The 16,051-nt window shown below is 39.1% G+C and overlaps 2 protein-coding genes across 2 annotated transcripts in view; one reads left to right on the top strand and one right to left on the bottom strand.

The window, feature by feature from the left end:
* dchs2 (dachsous cadherin-related 2) overlaps positions 1 to 3,639 on the bottom strand; it is a 35,402-nt gene extending 31,763 nt beyond the window's left edge. Inside the window, exon 1 of the mRNA XM_058778750.1 lies at positions 1,834 to 3,639. Within this exon, the coding sequence (XP_058634733.1) occupies positions 1,834 to 3,567 (1,734 nt within the window). The 5' untranslated portion in view covers positions 3,568 to 3,639. The remainder of the gene's footprint in view (positions 1 to 1,833) is intronic.
* A 2,609-nt stretch (positions 3,640 to 6,248) lies between these two features.
* On the top strand, positions 6,249 to 14,631 carry plrg1 (pleiotropic regulator 1). Its single transcript, XM_058791965.1, has 15 exons — positions 6,249 to 6,448; positions 6,662 to 6,768; positions 7,026 to 7,162; positions 7,341 to 7,394; positions 7,490 to 7,583; positions 8,158 to 8,248; positions 8,477 to 8,575; positions 8,794 to 8,886; positions 9,324 to 9,473; positions 9,576 to 9,677; positions 9,766 to 9,868; positions 10,010 to 10,118; positions 13,333 to 13,472; positions 13,644 to 13,837; positions 14,040 to 14,631. The coding sequence occupies exons 1-15, from the start codon at positions 6,440 to 6,442 to the stop codon at positions 14,097 to 14,099; spliced, it is 1,542 nt and encodes a 513-aa protein (XP_058647948.1). The 5' UTR covers positions 6,249 to 6,439; the 3' UTR covers positions 14,100 to 14,631.
* The last annotated feature ends 1,420 nt before the right edge of the window (positions 14,632 to 16,051 follow it).

The following is a 16,051-nucleotide window of genomic DNA, read 5'->3' as shown; positions in this document are numbered from 1 at the left end:
AGTCTGGGATTATATGAAGAGACAGAAACAATTGAGACTAAAGCCTAAATCCACAGAAGATCTGCTGCCACCTCTCCAAGATGAAAACGTTCTTAAAAACCGCACAAGTGTACCTAGTACTGTTTGTAAAGCAAAGGGTGGTCACACCAAATATTGATTTGATTTGATAGTTACTAAAGTTCATTGATATAACAAAAACCATCCAAATTATTGTTTTATACATTTATACCTAAGTAATATTACTATAATTTAAAATAACTTAATATATTTTAAAAAAGTAACTTATTCCTGATGGCAAAGGTGAATTTTTAGCAGCCATTACTTCAGTTCTCAGGGACACATGACTCTTTAGAAATCAATCTAATATCCTAATATTATTATAAACGTTAAAAATTGTAAGTCTTTTAATGTCACTTTGGATCAATTTAATGAATGTTAGGGATAAGGAAAAAGGGTTTTAAAATATGGTCATAATAATTAATATGTGAAGAGTTCAAATGCTAAAGCCTCTAAGTGCCATCTGAAATTTTCTTCTAAAATTAGCATTTTTCTCAGGCTCCTATGTTTATATTCTGTTATTTCACTTTAATGGAAAAGAACCTATTCATTTCCATTAAAGCGAAATGACTGAACCTTCACATAGGCGCCTGAGAAAAATGCTTAATTTATAAGAAAATTTCAAACGGCACTTAGAGGCTTTTGCATCTGAACTCTTCATGTACTTTATACGTACTAAACAGCCAATATGCTATTAATATGCATGCTAAAAAGCAACTAGTTAATACTGAACAGTGTTCCCTAATCTAAAGTGTTTCCAATAAAATATTGAGACTGCCAATGAAACTGTTTGATTTGTCACGCCGAGTGCACTTGTGCCAGGCGACCGTTTCACACACAAGGAGACAAAGCAGTGAGCGGTGTGTTGTGGCTATTTTGCAACACAGCTGTCTTTGTCTCAACAAAAAGTCTTAGTACTGTCTCTGTTTTGAGAGGGAGTGTGTGTGTGTGTTGTTGTGATAGTAATTGAGTGTTTCTTCTAACCTTGTGATCCCTACAATGATTTATTTGTTGTGCACAGGCTTCATCCACAATAGCTGTATAGTTAGTTAGTTAAAGCGCTTACCAAAATTAAAACATGCCTCACACCTGTCTTAGCCATGTTGCACTGCATTTCTTATTTTTGCTTCTTTGTTTACAACTAGGATAGTTCACCCAAAAATGAAAATTCTGTCATCATTTGCACACTTTCATGTCTTTCCAAACCTGTATGACTTTCTATCTTCTTTGAAACATATTAAGAATTTTTTTGAGAATGGTCTTTTTTTGTCCATAGAATGTAAAAAAAAAAAAAAAAAAAGATTTTTCAAAGTTGTCAAAAATTATTCAAAGTTTATTGTAGCAGATTTTACAAAACAATACTATTTCAGTCTTTCTACTTTAAAATGTAATGTTTAATTCAATGTGTTACTTGCAATTTCTTTGTAATTAATTGTGAAATTTACTAGCAATTTCTAACATTTTAAGTTTACAATACAAGTCAATGCTTACCAAAACTTTTTGGTTACCAACATTGTTCAAAATATCTTCTTTTGTGTTTGCAGAAGAAAGAAAATCATGCAGGTTTGGAACAACATGAGGATTTGTAAATTATGACAGGATTTTCATTTTTGGGTGAACTTTAATGCTGACTTTAGGTTTGAACTTTGACTAAGACATTGTTTTTTCTTACAAGACAAAAAACATGAATGAATTTGACAAGAGTAATAGTGGCATATTATTTTTAAACTGGTTGAGGTACAAATTCATGAAAAGGAGTGTAATAATAATTTTTACCTGTAAGATGCATGTCCCAACAGCTGTGTGCTCTTTGACGGTAACGTTATAGAATTTTTGTTTGAAAATAGGTTTATTGTCATTGACATCTACCACATGGATGGTCACAGTGGCTGTAGAGGACAGAGGGGAGGAACCACCATCGGTAGCCACCACCAAGAACCTCAGCTCTGTCTCTCTCTCATGGTCTAGGCCTGCAGCAGTGGTAATGAGACCTGATGTTGCATCTATATTCAACAACTGCTCCTGCTCTGGCTGCATAATAGAGTAGATGATTCCAGAATCTCCTCCTAGATCTCTGTCTGTGGCCTTGACTTGGAAGAGAGCTGTTCCCTCACGCACATCCTCAGGAACGCTCTCCTCATAGATGTTTTGGTCAAAAACAGGTGGATTGTCATTCACATCTGTGACCTGAACCTGAAATGTTGTTTCACTGCTTAGAGGAGGAGAACCGAAATCTCTGGCTGTCACAGTGAGTTCATACAAGTCCTTTACCTCTCGGTCCAGTGGACCATCCACACAGAGAACATAAAGAAAATCATCAGTGGATCTGAGGGAGAACGTCCCATCCCCACCTTGGAGGTGCACATCAATCTTCTTGACATCTCCTAAATCTGGATCTGAGACTGCAATCCTTGCAACATAGTCTCCAGGTCTCGCCCCCTCAGATACTTCAGGTGCTCCGGCCTCATTAAGAAAAAGGATGCTAATATTTGGGTGGTTGTCATTGACATCCAGGACTTTAATACTTACGAATGTGCTGGAGGATTCAGGCTGAATCCCAGAGTCCCATGCTGTCACAACAAGCTCAAAAAATGACTGGTTTTCATAGTCCAAAAATTTATTGACACTAATAATACCTGATGAACTATCAATAACGAAAAACTCATTTGGGTCACTTTGACGGCGGTTGATCTTATAGGTGACCCAGCCATTGCTGCCAAGATCTGGGTCTGTCGCAAATACCTGGCAGACAGGTGTCATTAATGGGGTGTTTTCCCATACAACAGCATGGTACTCTGTCTGATTGAACACAGGCTGGTTGTCATTTTCATCAAGTACAGTAATATGCACTTGCAACTGGCCTGTTTTGGGTGGCAAACCACCATCGAATGACTCAATTGTGAAACTGTAGAAGCTTGTAATTTCTCTGTCTAATCTCGCTTGCAGAATAAGGTCAAAACTGAACATACCACCTCCACTATTGCGGATCTCGACTTTAAAGAGTTTCCTCATATCTCCGTCTGTAATTCTGTAGCCCTGGATGCCATAATCACCCTCATCCTGGTCCCGAGCTCCTTCCAACTCAAAGCAGGTTCCTGGAGGGCTCGATTCAGACACATTCAACTGGATTGTTTTTACAGGGAATACAGGGGAATGATCATTCACGTCCTTCACCTCGATGATTACTTTAATAACCTCTCCTGTTAAAGTGGCGGCCGCGAACTCGTACTTCTTCGTGCGCTCTCGATCCAACACCACGGCGGTGGAGATGATCCCGGTGTCTCCATCGATCTCAAAGTCTCTGAACACATCTGAGTCTCTGCTCTCAGATATAAAGAATCCAGAACTTTGGGTTTTCGCCGGCAGTCCAGCTCTTATGTCCCCGACAATAGTTTTTGCAGGTAAACCTTCCTCTATGGACAGACTGAGATTGAACACCTGTGCGCAACCGTCCTCACAAAATAATGTAAATAAGAGAAATTGAAGTAAAGTCTGTACGTAAAACTCCATTTTTCATTTGAAAACATTAGTATAAGTTTGTTGCATTCATTGTAAAGAGGAAACAAATCTTCGCACTATCGCTTCTGGATGAAGTTCACTGTCCAAAGCGCGTTTCTTTAGGGGCGAATGTTGCTCCTTGTCTTAACAGCTTTACAGCCATCGCCCCTCCGCTGTGTGTGTGTGTGTGTGTGTGTGTGTGTGTGTGTGTAGGTTGAATACAGCATCGCCTACTGAATCAGAGGTGAATGCGGCGAACGAGAAAAAAGTCAGTATGAGCTGTGTTACGTAGTGAAGCACGAACGCCTAATGAGTCACGTGATGCGAAGTATCTTGAAGAAGGTGAAAAAGACCTTCTGCCAATTGCTTAATTACTATATTATATTATATTAGGCTTTATTATGTCTTGTTGCGTCATGCAATACATTAGGCAAATAAACTTATAAATATGACAGCAATTTCATGTCTGGCAACCAACAAATAGGCTTATGTAGCCTATTTACTATCATTAAAAGTAAGGTTCTATGACACTTTGATATACAGGTTTTTTGGACACCTCAGTTTTATTTGCAAACGAATTATATTAAACTTAGGAGACATATGTGTGCCATGGTGGTAGAAATTAATTACTTTACATCTTGTTTATGTGAACCCATTGAACCATACTGAAACTAAACTACGAGAACTAGAAAAACTATGAGACCTATGAGAAAAGCAATTCTCATCCTGTGGCTCCTCTTAGTGGATAACATTAGTATTACATTAATTTGTGTCTTTGAGCTTGAGTATGACATCTGAAAAATGTTGATGCATACCTATAGGGATATTATGATGACACATAGAAACTTTGTAGAATTTTCACAGTTGTATTGTAGGAATGACTTGGATGAATCACAAGTTGCGGTATCAGAAGCCAGCAATAATCAAAGACAAATAAGGAAATGAAGATAATCCAAAAATGAACAGAATTATTTCCTATATAAAGCGGTAAGTTATTTTAGGGAGGAACAGCAATTCCTCCATAGTCTATAGCAACATTTCATAATCGTGACAAATGGCTTATTTAATAAGCCTAACAGTCTTCAATGTTTATGTTTCTCAACTTTTTTGACTCCAAAGAACAAGTGAAAGACAATATTTGAAGGCACCATATTTCTGCTACTTCTGTTGTAATGATAATGCTGCTCATTTTCAGATCAAAAATAATTAAATTCCAAAATTACACAATTTATTTTCAGGTAGGCTACTGAGTGTTCTTCAGGGTTTACACTTTTTATTACCAATGCATTTACAAGACTTTAGCTGTTTGTGAATACAGAGTTTTTAAAACATATGTTAGAGACTTAAAATGTAGTAGCCTATATTTAAGTTTATTATTTTCCAGGACTTTTTCAGGTTTACAAATCACACTTTTTAAATGACCTCATCTAATGAGTTAAAATAAGAATTTAAGAAATATGGTGTCAGCTTATATTGACTTTTAGCTGGTTTCACTTACGTTTTGGCTTGTTTTGTTTTGCTTGTTTTTGTAAACCATTTCAAAATATTGTGTGACCTGGGAGTTGTGCTGGGACCCCTAGTGCTTCCTGGCCCTCTGGTTTAGATAATATTGTTGGCATTCATCTGGCATGTATAAATTTGAGCTCCTATATAAAATTGAGCTCTGTTCTGACTAATCAAATCCTGTCTTTAAGGGAATGTAAACAGATGCTGACCTCACCTCGCTCTCTGTGATGATTTCTTCATCACTCCACCTCCACCTGGATTCTTATTTGCTTTTTATTGTAGTTTACTATGCATTTTAAGCAAATATCTCTATGAAGCCACTGTTTTTTCCCCAATAACTGGATTAAAATGATCAAAACATACTAACTACTTAATATTTAAATTTAAATATAAAAAATTTAAAGCTGCAGTCCGTAACTTTTTTGTGTTCACAACTTACAAAATTTATGTAATAAGCAAGTACACCATGAATCCATTTTCCAAAACGAGTTTTTGGCTTGTCCTGAATCACTACGGTACACTTATAATAAGTGTTTATATTCGGACTATTTTAGACTGGTTCGGGTAGGTTTCGCTGCGGAGTAGCCCGGTACCTGTGTGATTCGTCATATACATAGACAGAGAGAAGTAGTTCCGGCTACAATGTTCTTCCGCAGCACGCACGCAGTTCTGTTTATTACCGCCAGAGCGCCAAAGGTTACTGGCTGCAGCTTTAAAAAATATTAAAAATAAGTTTTTATTCATTAACTGTGAAAGTATATATGGAAGATATATAAGCAGACCAGGGTTTTTTAAAACAGGTCTATTACCCCTTTGGTAATAGCTATAGATAGATAGATAGATAGATAGATAGATAGATAGATAGATAGATAGATAGATAGATAGATAGATAGATAGATAGATAGATAGATAGATAGATAGATAGATAGAGAAATTTGAAATTCCTTGCAGTGTAGACTAGGCTACTTGTTTGAAATTTTAATTTTCAAACAGTGAATTATGAATTATGCTAAAATATGTTCAGATTCAATTTAAATCTCAAATATCAATTGCTTTGTAAAAATAAATAAATAAATTTAAAAAATACAAAGATAAAAATTTGTCCGAAATTAAATTAGTATAATCAAGGACGATCAAAGCTAAACACTGTATATACGGACATGAAAAACAACCCTCGGCAACAAGACTTGGCTACACTGGAGTAAACGGACTTCTTGCGTCTTTCTGACGTAACGCTCTACCGGAAGACGCTTTGTCGCGCCAGGAAGTCTTGTGTTTTTCACGTCCGGTTCAGATTGTGATTGTTTGGTGTGTGGTGAAGCTTTAAGTTTTTTTTTTAGTTTGACCGCCGAGCCGTTTTTTTAAGAAAACAGCAAACATGACTGAGGTAAACTGGGGTTTTTGTTTCATTTGCGAATGTTTCAGATTGATAGTCTAGCCGCATAGTTCCGTGTTTGTGCATGAAAGCGGCGTGCTGTATTATTTCACGTGTGATCATCTGGATATGTGTATATCCAGCTTCTAATAGCTTATAAGTTGTTATTTTTGCCTGACTGATCCAGTCGTCTCATATTGAATTTCGGTGTTTTTATTCCTACAGGAAGTGCAGAAGCACTCTGTCCACACGCTTGTGTTTCGTTCTTTGAAAAGGACACATGATATGTTTGTATCAGATCATGCTAAACCAGTATCGCTGGACGAACAGAGGTAAACACTCAACCCTTTTGCTCCGTCTTATAATACCGAGAATCTGGCATGTTGGTGATACGATGTAGCTAACAAACATTATTGGTTTTGTGCAGGTAGTGTAACTCAACAGGAGAATAGCTGAAAGACTGAAATTTTACATTTAAACATTTTACAAGTCTGTTCTTTATGAAGAACCTGTAATTATTGTTTGTGAGTCTGTATATCAAGCTAAATGGCTCGTTAATACTACTTATATCTTACTACTTTATCTTTAGCTACAAGATGAAGATGACTGTGAAGATGAGAGCAGAATACAAACCTGTGTTACACATGCCTGTGTTGAAAGAGGGCAGAGACAGAGGGCCACTCCATGACTCTGACCCATATGGCCAGCCGGGATACCCACTGCCTGGTATAATGTGTCCCATTTCATTTTGGAATTGATTTACACAAACTGAACTCATGGTCCTTTGTGTTTTATTATATTAATGTTTTGAAGGACTAAACATCTCAAAAACGTTATCAGTGTAATTAGCAACATTGACTTTGACTTTTCATTTTGCTGTAATTGTTGGACTTATTTTATGCAGATGCTGGTCCAGATTACTTAGTGACAGGAACTCATCCGTATCCATCGGCTCCAGGTAAGACTGGAAACCGAGATGCTGAACATTTAAATTGATTGCACAGAACTGTATTTTCCAAAGAGGCCTAATTATTTATTTTTTAATGTTTTCAGGAGTGGCCCTCACTGCAGATACACAGATGCAGAAGATGCCCAGTGAAGCAGGTGTTCACTCAATGGCTCTGGCCCTTCCTCCCTCTCAAGCAAGGTGATAAACTAAACACTAATACTTCAGATCTGATTTAGTGCTGCCCAATTTGGGGCCAAACTCTAGCTTCAGGTTTGCAGTGCTTGTTTTTATGGCTGCACAAATTGACCCAAATATATGTTATAAGCGACTCAAATGCAAAGATGAGCTTGTTTGCATTTACTGTGAACCAAGTTACTTTGAGACATTGAAAATGCAATCTCATGAGCTGCTGTCATATAAAGAACAGCTCTTCACCCTAAAACACCCAGTGGGTATCGCAGATCACAGTGTTTGCAATTTGAAAATCACACTAAGCCATATCTTGATTTGTTTTCAATATACAAATGTAAACAAGATGTTTCAGTTCCTGTCTACAGCCTTAAACTGAACTTGTCATATGTGGATAATTCAAGATGCACATATCTTATTGAATCAACATGGAAATTTCTTCACGGGTGCTTTAGTCTTTGAACTGCAAACATTTTGGACCATGTTCTACTCCTGTATGTAATGTTGTTCACCTGTGATTAGATTCTAATACTAAATTAAATATAAGTTAGGTTTTTGAGATGTTTTATTCCTTGCTGTGTAGGCAAGAAGCCAGTCGAACTGCAGCCAGTGTGGCAGATATCCACAGACATGCAGGAGGTGCAGAGAGATCTCAACCCCCACAACACATGCTGGTGAGCATCAGCTTTTATTTTTATATCAATGATTAAAATGAATTGTTTTAGATTTAGTTACTTTTTCTTAGAATGTAATGTCAATTCATGAATGAGAGATGACTGCTCCTAACCCATGTGTATTTTAGTAGGCTACCTTAAATGATTTTGTACATCTGTGTGTAGATGGTTGCACATTTTTTTCAAAGATGAAGTTCATATCATAAATTTATGTTTTTTGCCTTGTAGTCTCTTATGGAAGGAGGAACAAAGACTTCTGCACTGGTGCCAAGAAAAGCTCCTACCATGCCTAAACCTCAGTGGCATCCACCATGGAAACTGTACAGAGTGAGTGCTCTGTCTTCCTCCAGGAGTTATTTAGCATGTTTATTTTATTCCTGAGTACTTGTGAATAGAAACTGTCATTGTTTTTCATTTGTTTTATGTTTGGAAAGCATGTGTAATGGTTTCATTTTAAAGGCCATTATGATACAGACAAAAAAAGGGCATTTTACAATGATGGAGTTTCATTGGGTATGATGATGTTCTTTGGTTCTGTCTCTCAGGTGATCAGTGGCCATCTAGGCTGGGTCAGATCTATAGCAGTGGAGCCTGGAAACCAGTGGTTTGTGACTGGATCGGCAGACAGAACTATAAAGGTGATCTATCTGATTTTAATCGAACTGAACTGATTGAAATTAATCGAAAGAAGCGACATGACAAAATAGCTTAGTGTGATTATCATATTGCAAAGACTGTTGTTTAATATATATAGTTCACACTAAGACATATCATAAATTCTGTAGTAATATAAATCCATTCGTCCATCCGTTTATTGTCTATCTGTCTGTCTGTTTGCATATTATCTACAGATCTATTTATTTATTTTTATGTGTATACTGTATATGAAGTGCCGAATTGTTCAGCCCTACAAACAAGTACAGCAAACCTAGAGGTTTTTTTTAGTTTTTATTATTAGAAAAATCACAATAAAATTTTTTCCCCCACAACATGGAGCCCTAGTTAAGATAATTATTAACTTGTATAGAATGTTATGGATCATGAATAGTGTTAAGCTTTTGTTCTGTAACGCTAGATCTGGGATCTTGCCAGCGGTAAGCTGAAGTTGTCTCTGACGGGTCACATCAGCACGGTGAGAGGGGTGGCTGTCAGCACACGCAGCCCTTACCTCTTCTCCTGCGGGGAGGACAAGCAGGTTAAATGCTGGGATCTAGAGTATAACAAGGTATAAACTGTACAAACAAAAACAACGTGCATTCAGTCTAAACTTTACTTGCAGGATACAGGCATGGATGCATTTTTCAGATTTCTGTGTTGTCTTCCGCAGGTTATTAGGCACTATCACGGTCATCTGAGTGCGGTGTATGACCTTGACCTCCATCCTACCATTGATGTACTGGTGACCTGTAGTCGAGATGCCACAGCGAGAGTAAGATAGCAGTCCTCACACTTTTTTTTTCCAGCTGATTGAGCATGAACCTACTGTACAAAAGTACTAATGTGGTAGTGTGTGGTAGGTTTGGGACATCAGGACCAAGGCAAATGTCCACACCCTTTCTGGACACACCAACACAGTGGCTACAGTCAAATGTCAAAGTGCCGAGCCACAGGTTGTTACAGGTATGCATCCATCTTTTATTAATTTTTATTTTTTTGGCTTCTGCCTTCTAAACAGATGCTGCTGCTGTTACATTTCTTAAGGAAATACCTTGTTTTTATCTGTTATGTTCATGTTTAGTGTGCTTTATATTTCTTCTTTAGGAAGTCATGACACCACCATAAGACTCTGGGATCTGGTTGCTGGCAAAACAAGAGCCACGCTGACAAACCACAAGAAGTCTGTCAGAGCATTGGTGCTCCATCCCAGACAGTAGGTTGCTTATGTGTAACACGATTTTAAGCAAACAAAAAGTAATTCTGTAAGAAACATGATAAACTAATATAAATATAGTTGTAAACAGTATAAAGTCATTTAAGTTGTAAATTACAGCCCTATGAAATCCATTTCCCAATTCCCTAAGCAGTGTATATGCAGTGTAAAAAACAAGATGCTTCAATTTATACGGATAATCAATAGATTCCTCAATTGCTCTCCAAGACACAGCAGTGTCAGGATCAAACCAAACTGATAAAGGGTGGAGGGAAAAGGCTTGAACATAGTCTAAAATTGGGGAAAGAAAGACCTCCATGTAATCTACATCATTGTAAGGTAGACAGTTTAATACGAGGACGTTTCCCATCCCATATATACCGTGAAACGCATGCATCAAGTTTGTTCGAGTAGCCAACCGGTGGAGCGAGAGGAATCATGGAAGAAAATAAATGAATACATGGGAGGACATTCATCTTAATCACCAATATACGAGCCTGAAAAGAAGTAAGAAGACGAGACCAATTTTCCAAATCTAAGGATACTTTGGCTAGAATACTATTATAGTTTTTTGAGACGATTTCCTGCAGGGAAGGAAAAACATCTATTCCCAAGTACTTAAAGTTTTGAACCAATGGAATAGATATAGAAAGAGACATGGAATCAGTTTTAGAATTGAGGGGAAATAGACATGACTTACTCCTTTGAGCTAAGGGTTCGGAGGAGAAAGCGGGCAACCCTGACGAGTACCTCGATGTATAAAGAATGGGTTAGAGCGAACAGCACCTGTGAGAACAGTGGCTGCTGGATCGGAGTACAGAACTTTTATCATATTTATGAAACTTGATCCTAGACCCAGATGCTGTAGAACCACCCATAAATAGTTCCATTCTAGCTGGTTGAAAGCTTTCGTCGCATCTAGAGATAATACTGCGCAAGCGGAGGACGAAATATTTGTTGAATTAATAATATGATATAACCTGCGCAAGTTATCTGAAGCTGAGCAAGATTTAATAAATCCTGTTTGGTCATAATAAACTAGCCTGTTCATAAATTTCTCTAGACGACGAGATAGTACTTTAGCATATAATTTAACATCAGTCCCTATCAAAGAAAGTGGCCAGTAATTAGAACAGGAAGTCGGATCTTTATCTTTTTTTAACGAGAGAAATGGGTGAAATGAGCCTAGAGTAAACTTATCATATCTAACATGAGGGGTCATAAATCTGACCAAACAGTAGTATACAATTCAATTGGAATACCATCTATGCCTGGGGATTTAGAGGTTAGAGTAAAAAGAGTGGAAGGCGATATTAAAGGGATAGTTCACCCAAAAATGAAAATTCTGTCATCATTTACTCACCCTCAAGTACTTCCAAACCTGTATGAATGTCTTTGTTCTGCTGAACACAAAGGAAGATATTCTGAAGAATGTGGGAAACCAGTTGAGTCTACCATTAAACCACTCCCTACCCCCACCCTTCCCATCACTATTCAAAAAAACATAAACACATTCCCATGAACTATGGCAGATCAAACCAAGAACAAACCTTGATCTGCCAGCACACCTTAATATGATCCGTGGCGTCATCAAAAACATTATATTCAGTAAGCGGTACTGTATGCACAATGAAAGCTTCTAGTAATTGAATTAAGAAGTGAACAGTGAAAGAAACAGTCACCCAACCATTAGAGCATCTCTTCTCCAATTAGACAGCAAATTGTCCAGCTGAAGCTCACTGAGAGTTGGTGGATAAATGGTATTTGAGAAAAACCATTGCTTCTTCGGGGGGAGTATAGCATTTTAGGTTCACCTTGATTGAGAATGACCTTCAGTGTTGCAGGATAAAGAAGAAAATTCTGGATGCCAGCTTCTCTCATTTCCTTCCTGATTGGCGCAAATGCACTTCTTCTTTTGCGGTGATCGGAGAAAAATCTGGAAAGAAAGACAGCGTTGCGCCGTCGGATGTTTTCACCGGGGCATGAAGTCTGGTGGCCCGCAAAATGAGCTCCCTGTCTGTGTACCGTAACAGTTTAAAGATGAAAATCAGTGGTTTAGCGCGATCTGAGGAGAGCCTTGTGTACACGTGAAGTGCTCGCTCCACTTCAATCTCTTTGCCCGCCAGAGACGGGATCCACTTCTGTAGCGATCTTTTCAAAAAGCCCATAGAGTCGTCCTTTTCGGAACCTTCAGGCAATCCAACCAGATGCAGATTGCTGCGCCTATTGCAATCCTGTAAGTCCATGACCTGTTGCTCGAGCGCGGCTACATGCCTATCGTGATCTGTGACAACTTTTTGTTCTCTCATCTCCCCTGTAAGAAGATCCAATTTAGAGCATAGCGACTGAACAACTGGCATGTGAGAAGCGAACTCATTCCGCATCGCCGTCAACTCGGGTCTTAGAATGTCCTCAAAGTGTGTAACAGTGTTCACCATCTTGTCCATCATATCACTCGCGATCTGTAGCTTGGATTTTTTCTTAATTGGAGAAGCCAACGGAGACAACTCCTGCTGTTTCCGATTGTATGTCATCAGGGAAAGTATTATTAATGAACAAAACTTAAAATTAAATTAAAAAATCAGTAAATAGGGGCCAAACGTATGGAGCTCTACTCCAGTGCGACTAGGTTCATGAGCACGTCACGTGACTCTTCTATTATTATTATTATTATTTTTTTAATTTTATTATCCTATTTTGTTAAAATTTGTCAAATGTTTTCATTAAACTAACAAATAATCTACTGCATTACATTGCATTTTTTCCACAAATGTTACAATACATTTTATTGATTAGTTGTTGCAGCCCTAAGTATAAATCAGCATTATTTCAGTATTTATATACTATTTTAGTATTTATTCATATTTTGAATGTGCTTTTTTATATTTTAGTTTCAATTTTATTTTTTAGTGTTTAGTCATTTGATGTGGTTTTGTTGTCTTTTTTATATACATTGCTTCAGTATTAATAATTACAGTAAAGCAAATTAAACTTATTTCAGTTAGTTGGCAGGGTAACGGATATACATTTTCATTTTTAGCCATAATTTAATTAATTTAATGAGTAATTTAGTTTGTTTCCCATATCACAAAAATCATAGGTCTCAAATAAAATAAAACAATGTTACAGATTGTTGCTTGTCTCGCAAACTAAATTCCAGCTCCATAAATCTGATTCAAGTAATACTTTCCTTACGTAACCCTCTCTTTAATAGGTACACCTTTGCCTCTGGTTCTCCAGACAACATTAAGCAGTGGAAATGTCCTGATGGGAACTTCATCCAGAATCTTTCAGGACACAATGCTATTATCAACACACTGGCTGTCAATTCAGATGGAGTTCTGGTGTCAGGAGGTGAAATACTCCTTCACTCTTTTTATGTTTCAAAGCCAATCCTGCTAAAAATCTGTTGTGTATATAAACACTTTTGAATTTTGTCTTCTACATTTGTTCCCATTTTTTTCTTGATACCTTCTCTTACATACCATTGTTGCATCTGTCCTTGGTTATCCTTTTTCACATCAGCTGATAACGGCACTATTCACATGTGGGACTGGAGGACTGGCTACAACTTCCAGAGGATTCATGCAGCAGTGCAGCCCGGTTCTCTGGACAGCGAGTCTGGGATCTTTGCGTGTGTGTTCGATCAGTCTGAGAGTCGGCTCATAACAGCAGAGGCTGACAAAACCATTAAGGTTTACAAAGAGGATGACACGGCTGTAAGTGCTTGGTTTATTATTAATTCTTACTCTACTCAAATTTATTACTGATAATAATAATAATAAAATCAATTTATTGACTGAAATATTCATAATGGGAAAAGTTTATGGAAAAGATGTTCTGCTGTAAACTCTAAAATTATTTTTTTTTCTGAAAGATTTTCAAATATTTAATTGACTTTTTTTTTTCTCTCTCTTTTAGACTGAAGAATCCCACCCGGTTAATTGGAAACCTGAGATTCTGAAGAGAAAAAGATTTTAATTTTTGCTGTATTTTTTCTGTATTTGAAGCCTTTCATTTTGTTACATTTTAGTAAGCTGATTTCTAACAGTTTCTGCTTAAGACATAAACGTAAACCGTACATTCACAGTTTAAGTGAAGTCAGGAGACTTGATATCAGATGAGACATTTGGCTTTGTTCTACCTATTTAAAAACAAAAAAAAACAAAAAAAAACATTGCTGTTGTATACATTTCTTGTATACACTGTTTCTTCCCTGTCTACTCTAAACGGCATAAGCAGGTCTGTGTCACCAGGCCTGCCAATTATTCATTCTGAAAGGCAAGAAATACTACGCTCTAATTGCAATGTCAAATGTTCTTTTTCACATCTGATCACTATTGCTGCTCTATCAGAGACGCAAACAAAACAACTTTGTAAATATTTGCAAATGATAGCTGTTTATGGTTTGCCAAGTTTAAATGAACTGAGCAGTTGACACATTCATAACTTGACATTTTTTGACAATTTACACCAAATCCCTATGAATTAATAAAAAAAACTGTCTACCACAGATTTTTGTCTTGAAAATTGTATTATGTTTACTGACATAATTTGTAAAGTAATGGAAACTTGGTTCCCTCTCGAGCTTTCACGAGACATCACGGAGAATTTCTCCGTTATGGGAACTCCTTCCCTTCAACCTTTCCTGAAGTCCTATTGGCTCACGCCAGTCAAATGACTGGCCAATTGTCGCGAAGCATGCAACTGTATGCAAATACTGACGAGCTCGAGAGGCAGTATAAAATGCGGTGCCCACGACAATTACGTCAGAATCTTCTACTTCACCTGTTGAATTCATTATGGCTACAGTTTGCAAGATCTGCGCGGGACCAATTGAACCGCCGGATCAACACGATCACCGCGTCGCCTGCCTGGGCCTGGCCCACGCCGAGGCAGCGCTGGTCGAGTCCGACTGCGGGCATTGCGCGGACCTGCCGGCCCGCGTGCTCCGGACCTGCTGCGATATGATTCGCGGCCTATTCGGGGTGAGGCCCACTGCCGCCAGCGTGCCGCTGGTGGGCCCCCCCTCTCCTGGTGACAGGAGCGTCGTCTTGCCGCTCCGCCAAACCCAACGGTCGCCCCATTCCCCAGTATCCTTCCCCGAGGACTGCTTCCGCCCTCCTTCCAACATTGGGGAGTTTGTGTCCTTTGGCCAGGAGGAGGGGGATGACACTATGTCCATTTCGGCCTCGGAGAGGGAGGATTGGGCGGGATCGGAGCCCGATCAGACAGACAGCTCGGGATCCCAGACCTCCAAGAGGAGCTCATGAGGGTTCTGTCACGGGCTGTCCAGGAGTTGGAGCTTACCTGGAGCCTGCCAGGAGTAAGCTCGACTCCTGGTATTTCAGGTCCACACGGAAAGCTGACTCGAGGGCGTCGGTCCCCTTCTTTCCAGACGTGCACGAGCAGCTGGTGAAAACGTGGTCTGCGCCCCAATCGGTGCGCGTCCACTCTGCCACTCAGGCCATCTTTTCCCACGTGGATGGGGCGGAGGCCCACGGGTACGTGCGCTCTCCCCCTGTCGAAGAGACTGTCGCTGCGCACCTTTGCCCTGCAGCAGCCAAGACCCTAGGCTCCGACATAAGCCTTCCCTCGAAGCCATGCAGGACCACCGCCCACCTCGCTAATAAAGCGTATGCCTCTGATGGCGAGGCAGCTTCCGCGCTGCATGCCATGGCGGTGCTGCAGGTTTTTCAGGCAAAGCTCCTGCAGGCGGCGGAGGGCGGAGTTCTCACTGCGGAGGCTGTGAAGGATCTGCGTGCGGCGACGGACTTCGCACTGATGGCGACGAAGCGAGCGGCCCAGGCCGTGGGTAAGGCCATGGGTTTTATGGTCGTCCTTCAGAGGCACCTATGGCTAACCCTGGCTGATCTTAAGGATGCTGATCGTAAGGTGCTGCTGAACGCTCCTGTGACTCCCTCTCGCGCTGG

Source organism: Onychostoma macrolepis, chromosome 01 (assembly GCF_012432095.1).
Source record: "Onychostoma macrolepis isolate SWU-2019 chromosome 01, ASM1243209v1, whole genome shotgun sequence".
NCBI lineage: Eukaryota > Metazoa > Chordata > Actinopteri > Cypriniformes > Cyprinidae > Onychostoma > Onychostoma macrolepis.
Note: the sequence above shows the minus strand (reverse complement) of the source record. Positions and strands in the feature narration are given on the sequence as shown.

What these genes read in the sequence shown, in the direction of transcription:
- plrg1 (XM_058791965.1), top strand. An exon ending in GCCGGGATACCCACTGCCTG is followed by an intron (nt 7,163 to 7,340) that starts GTATAATGTGTC and finishes TATTTTATGCAG; the next exon opens with ATGCTGGTCCAGATTACTTA. An exon ending in TGGAGTTCTGGTGTCAGGAG is followed by an intron (nt 13,473 to 13,643) that starts GTGAAATACTCC and finishes TTTTCACATCAG; the next exon opens with CTGATAACGGCACTATTCAC.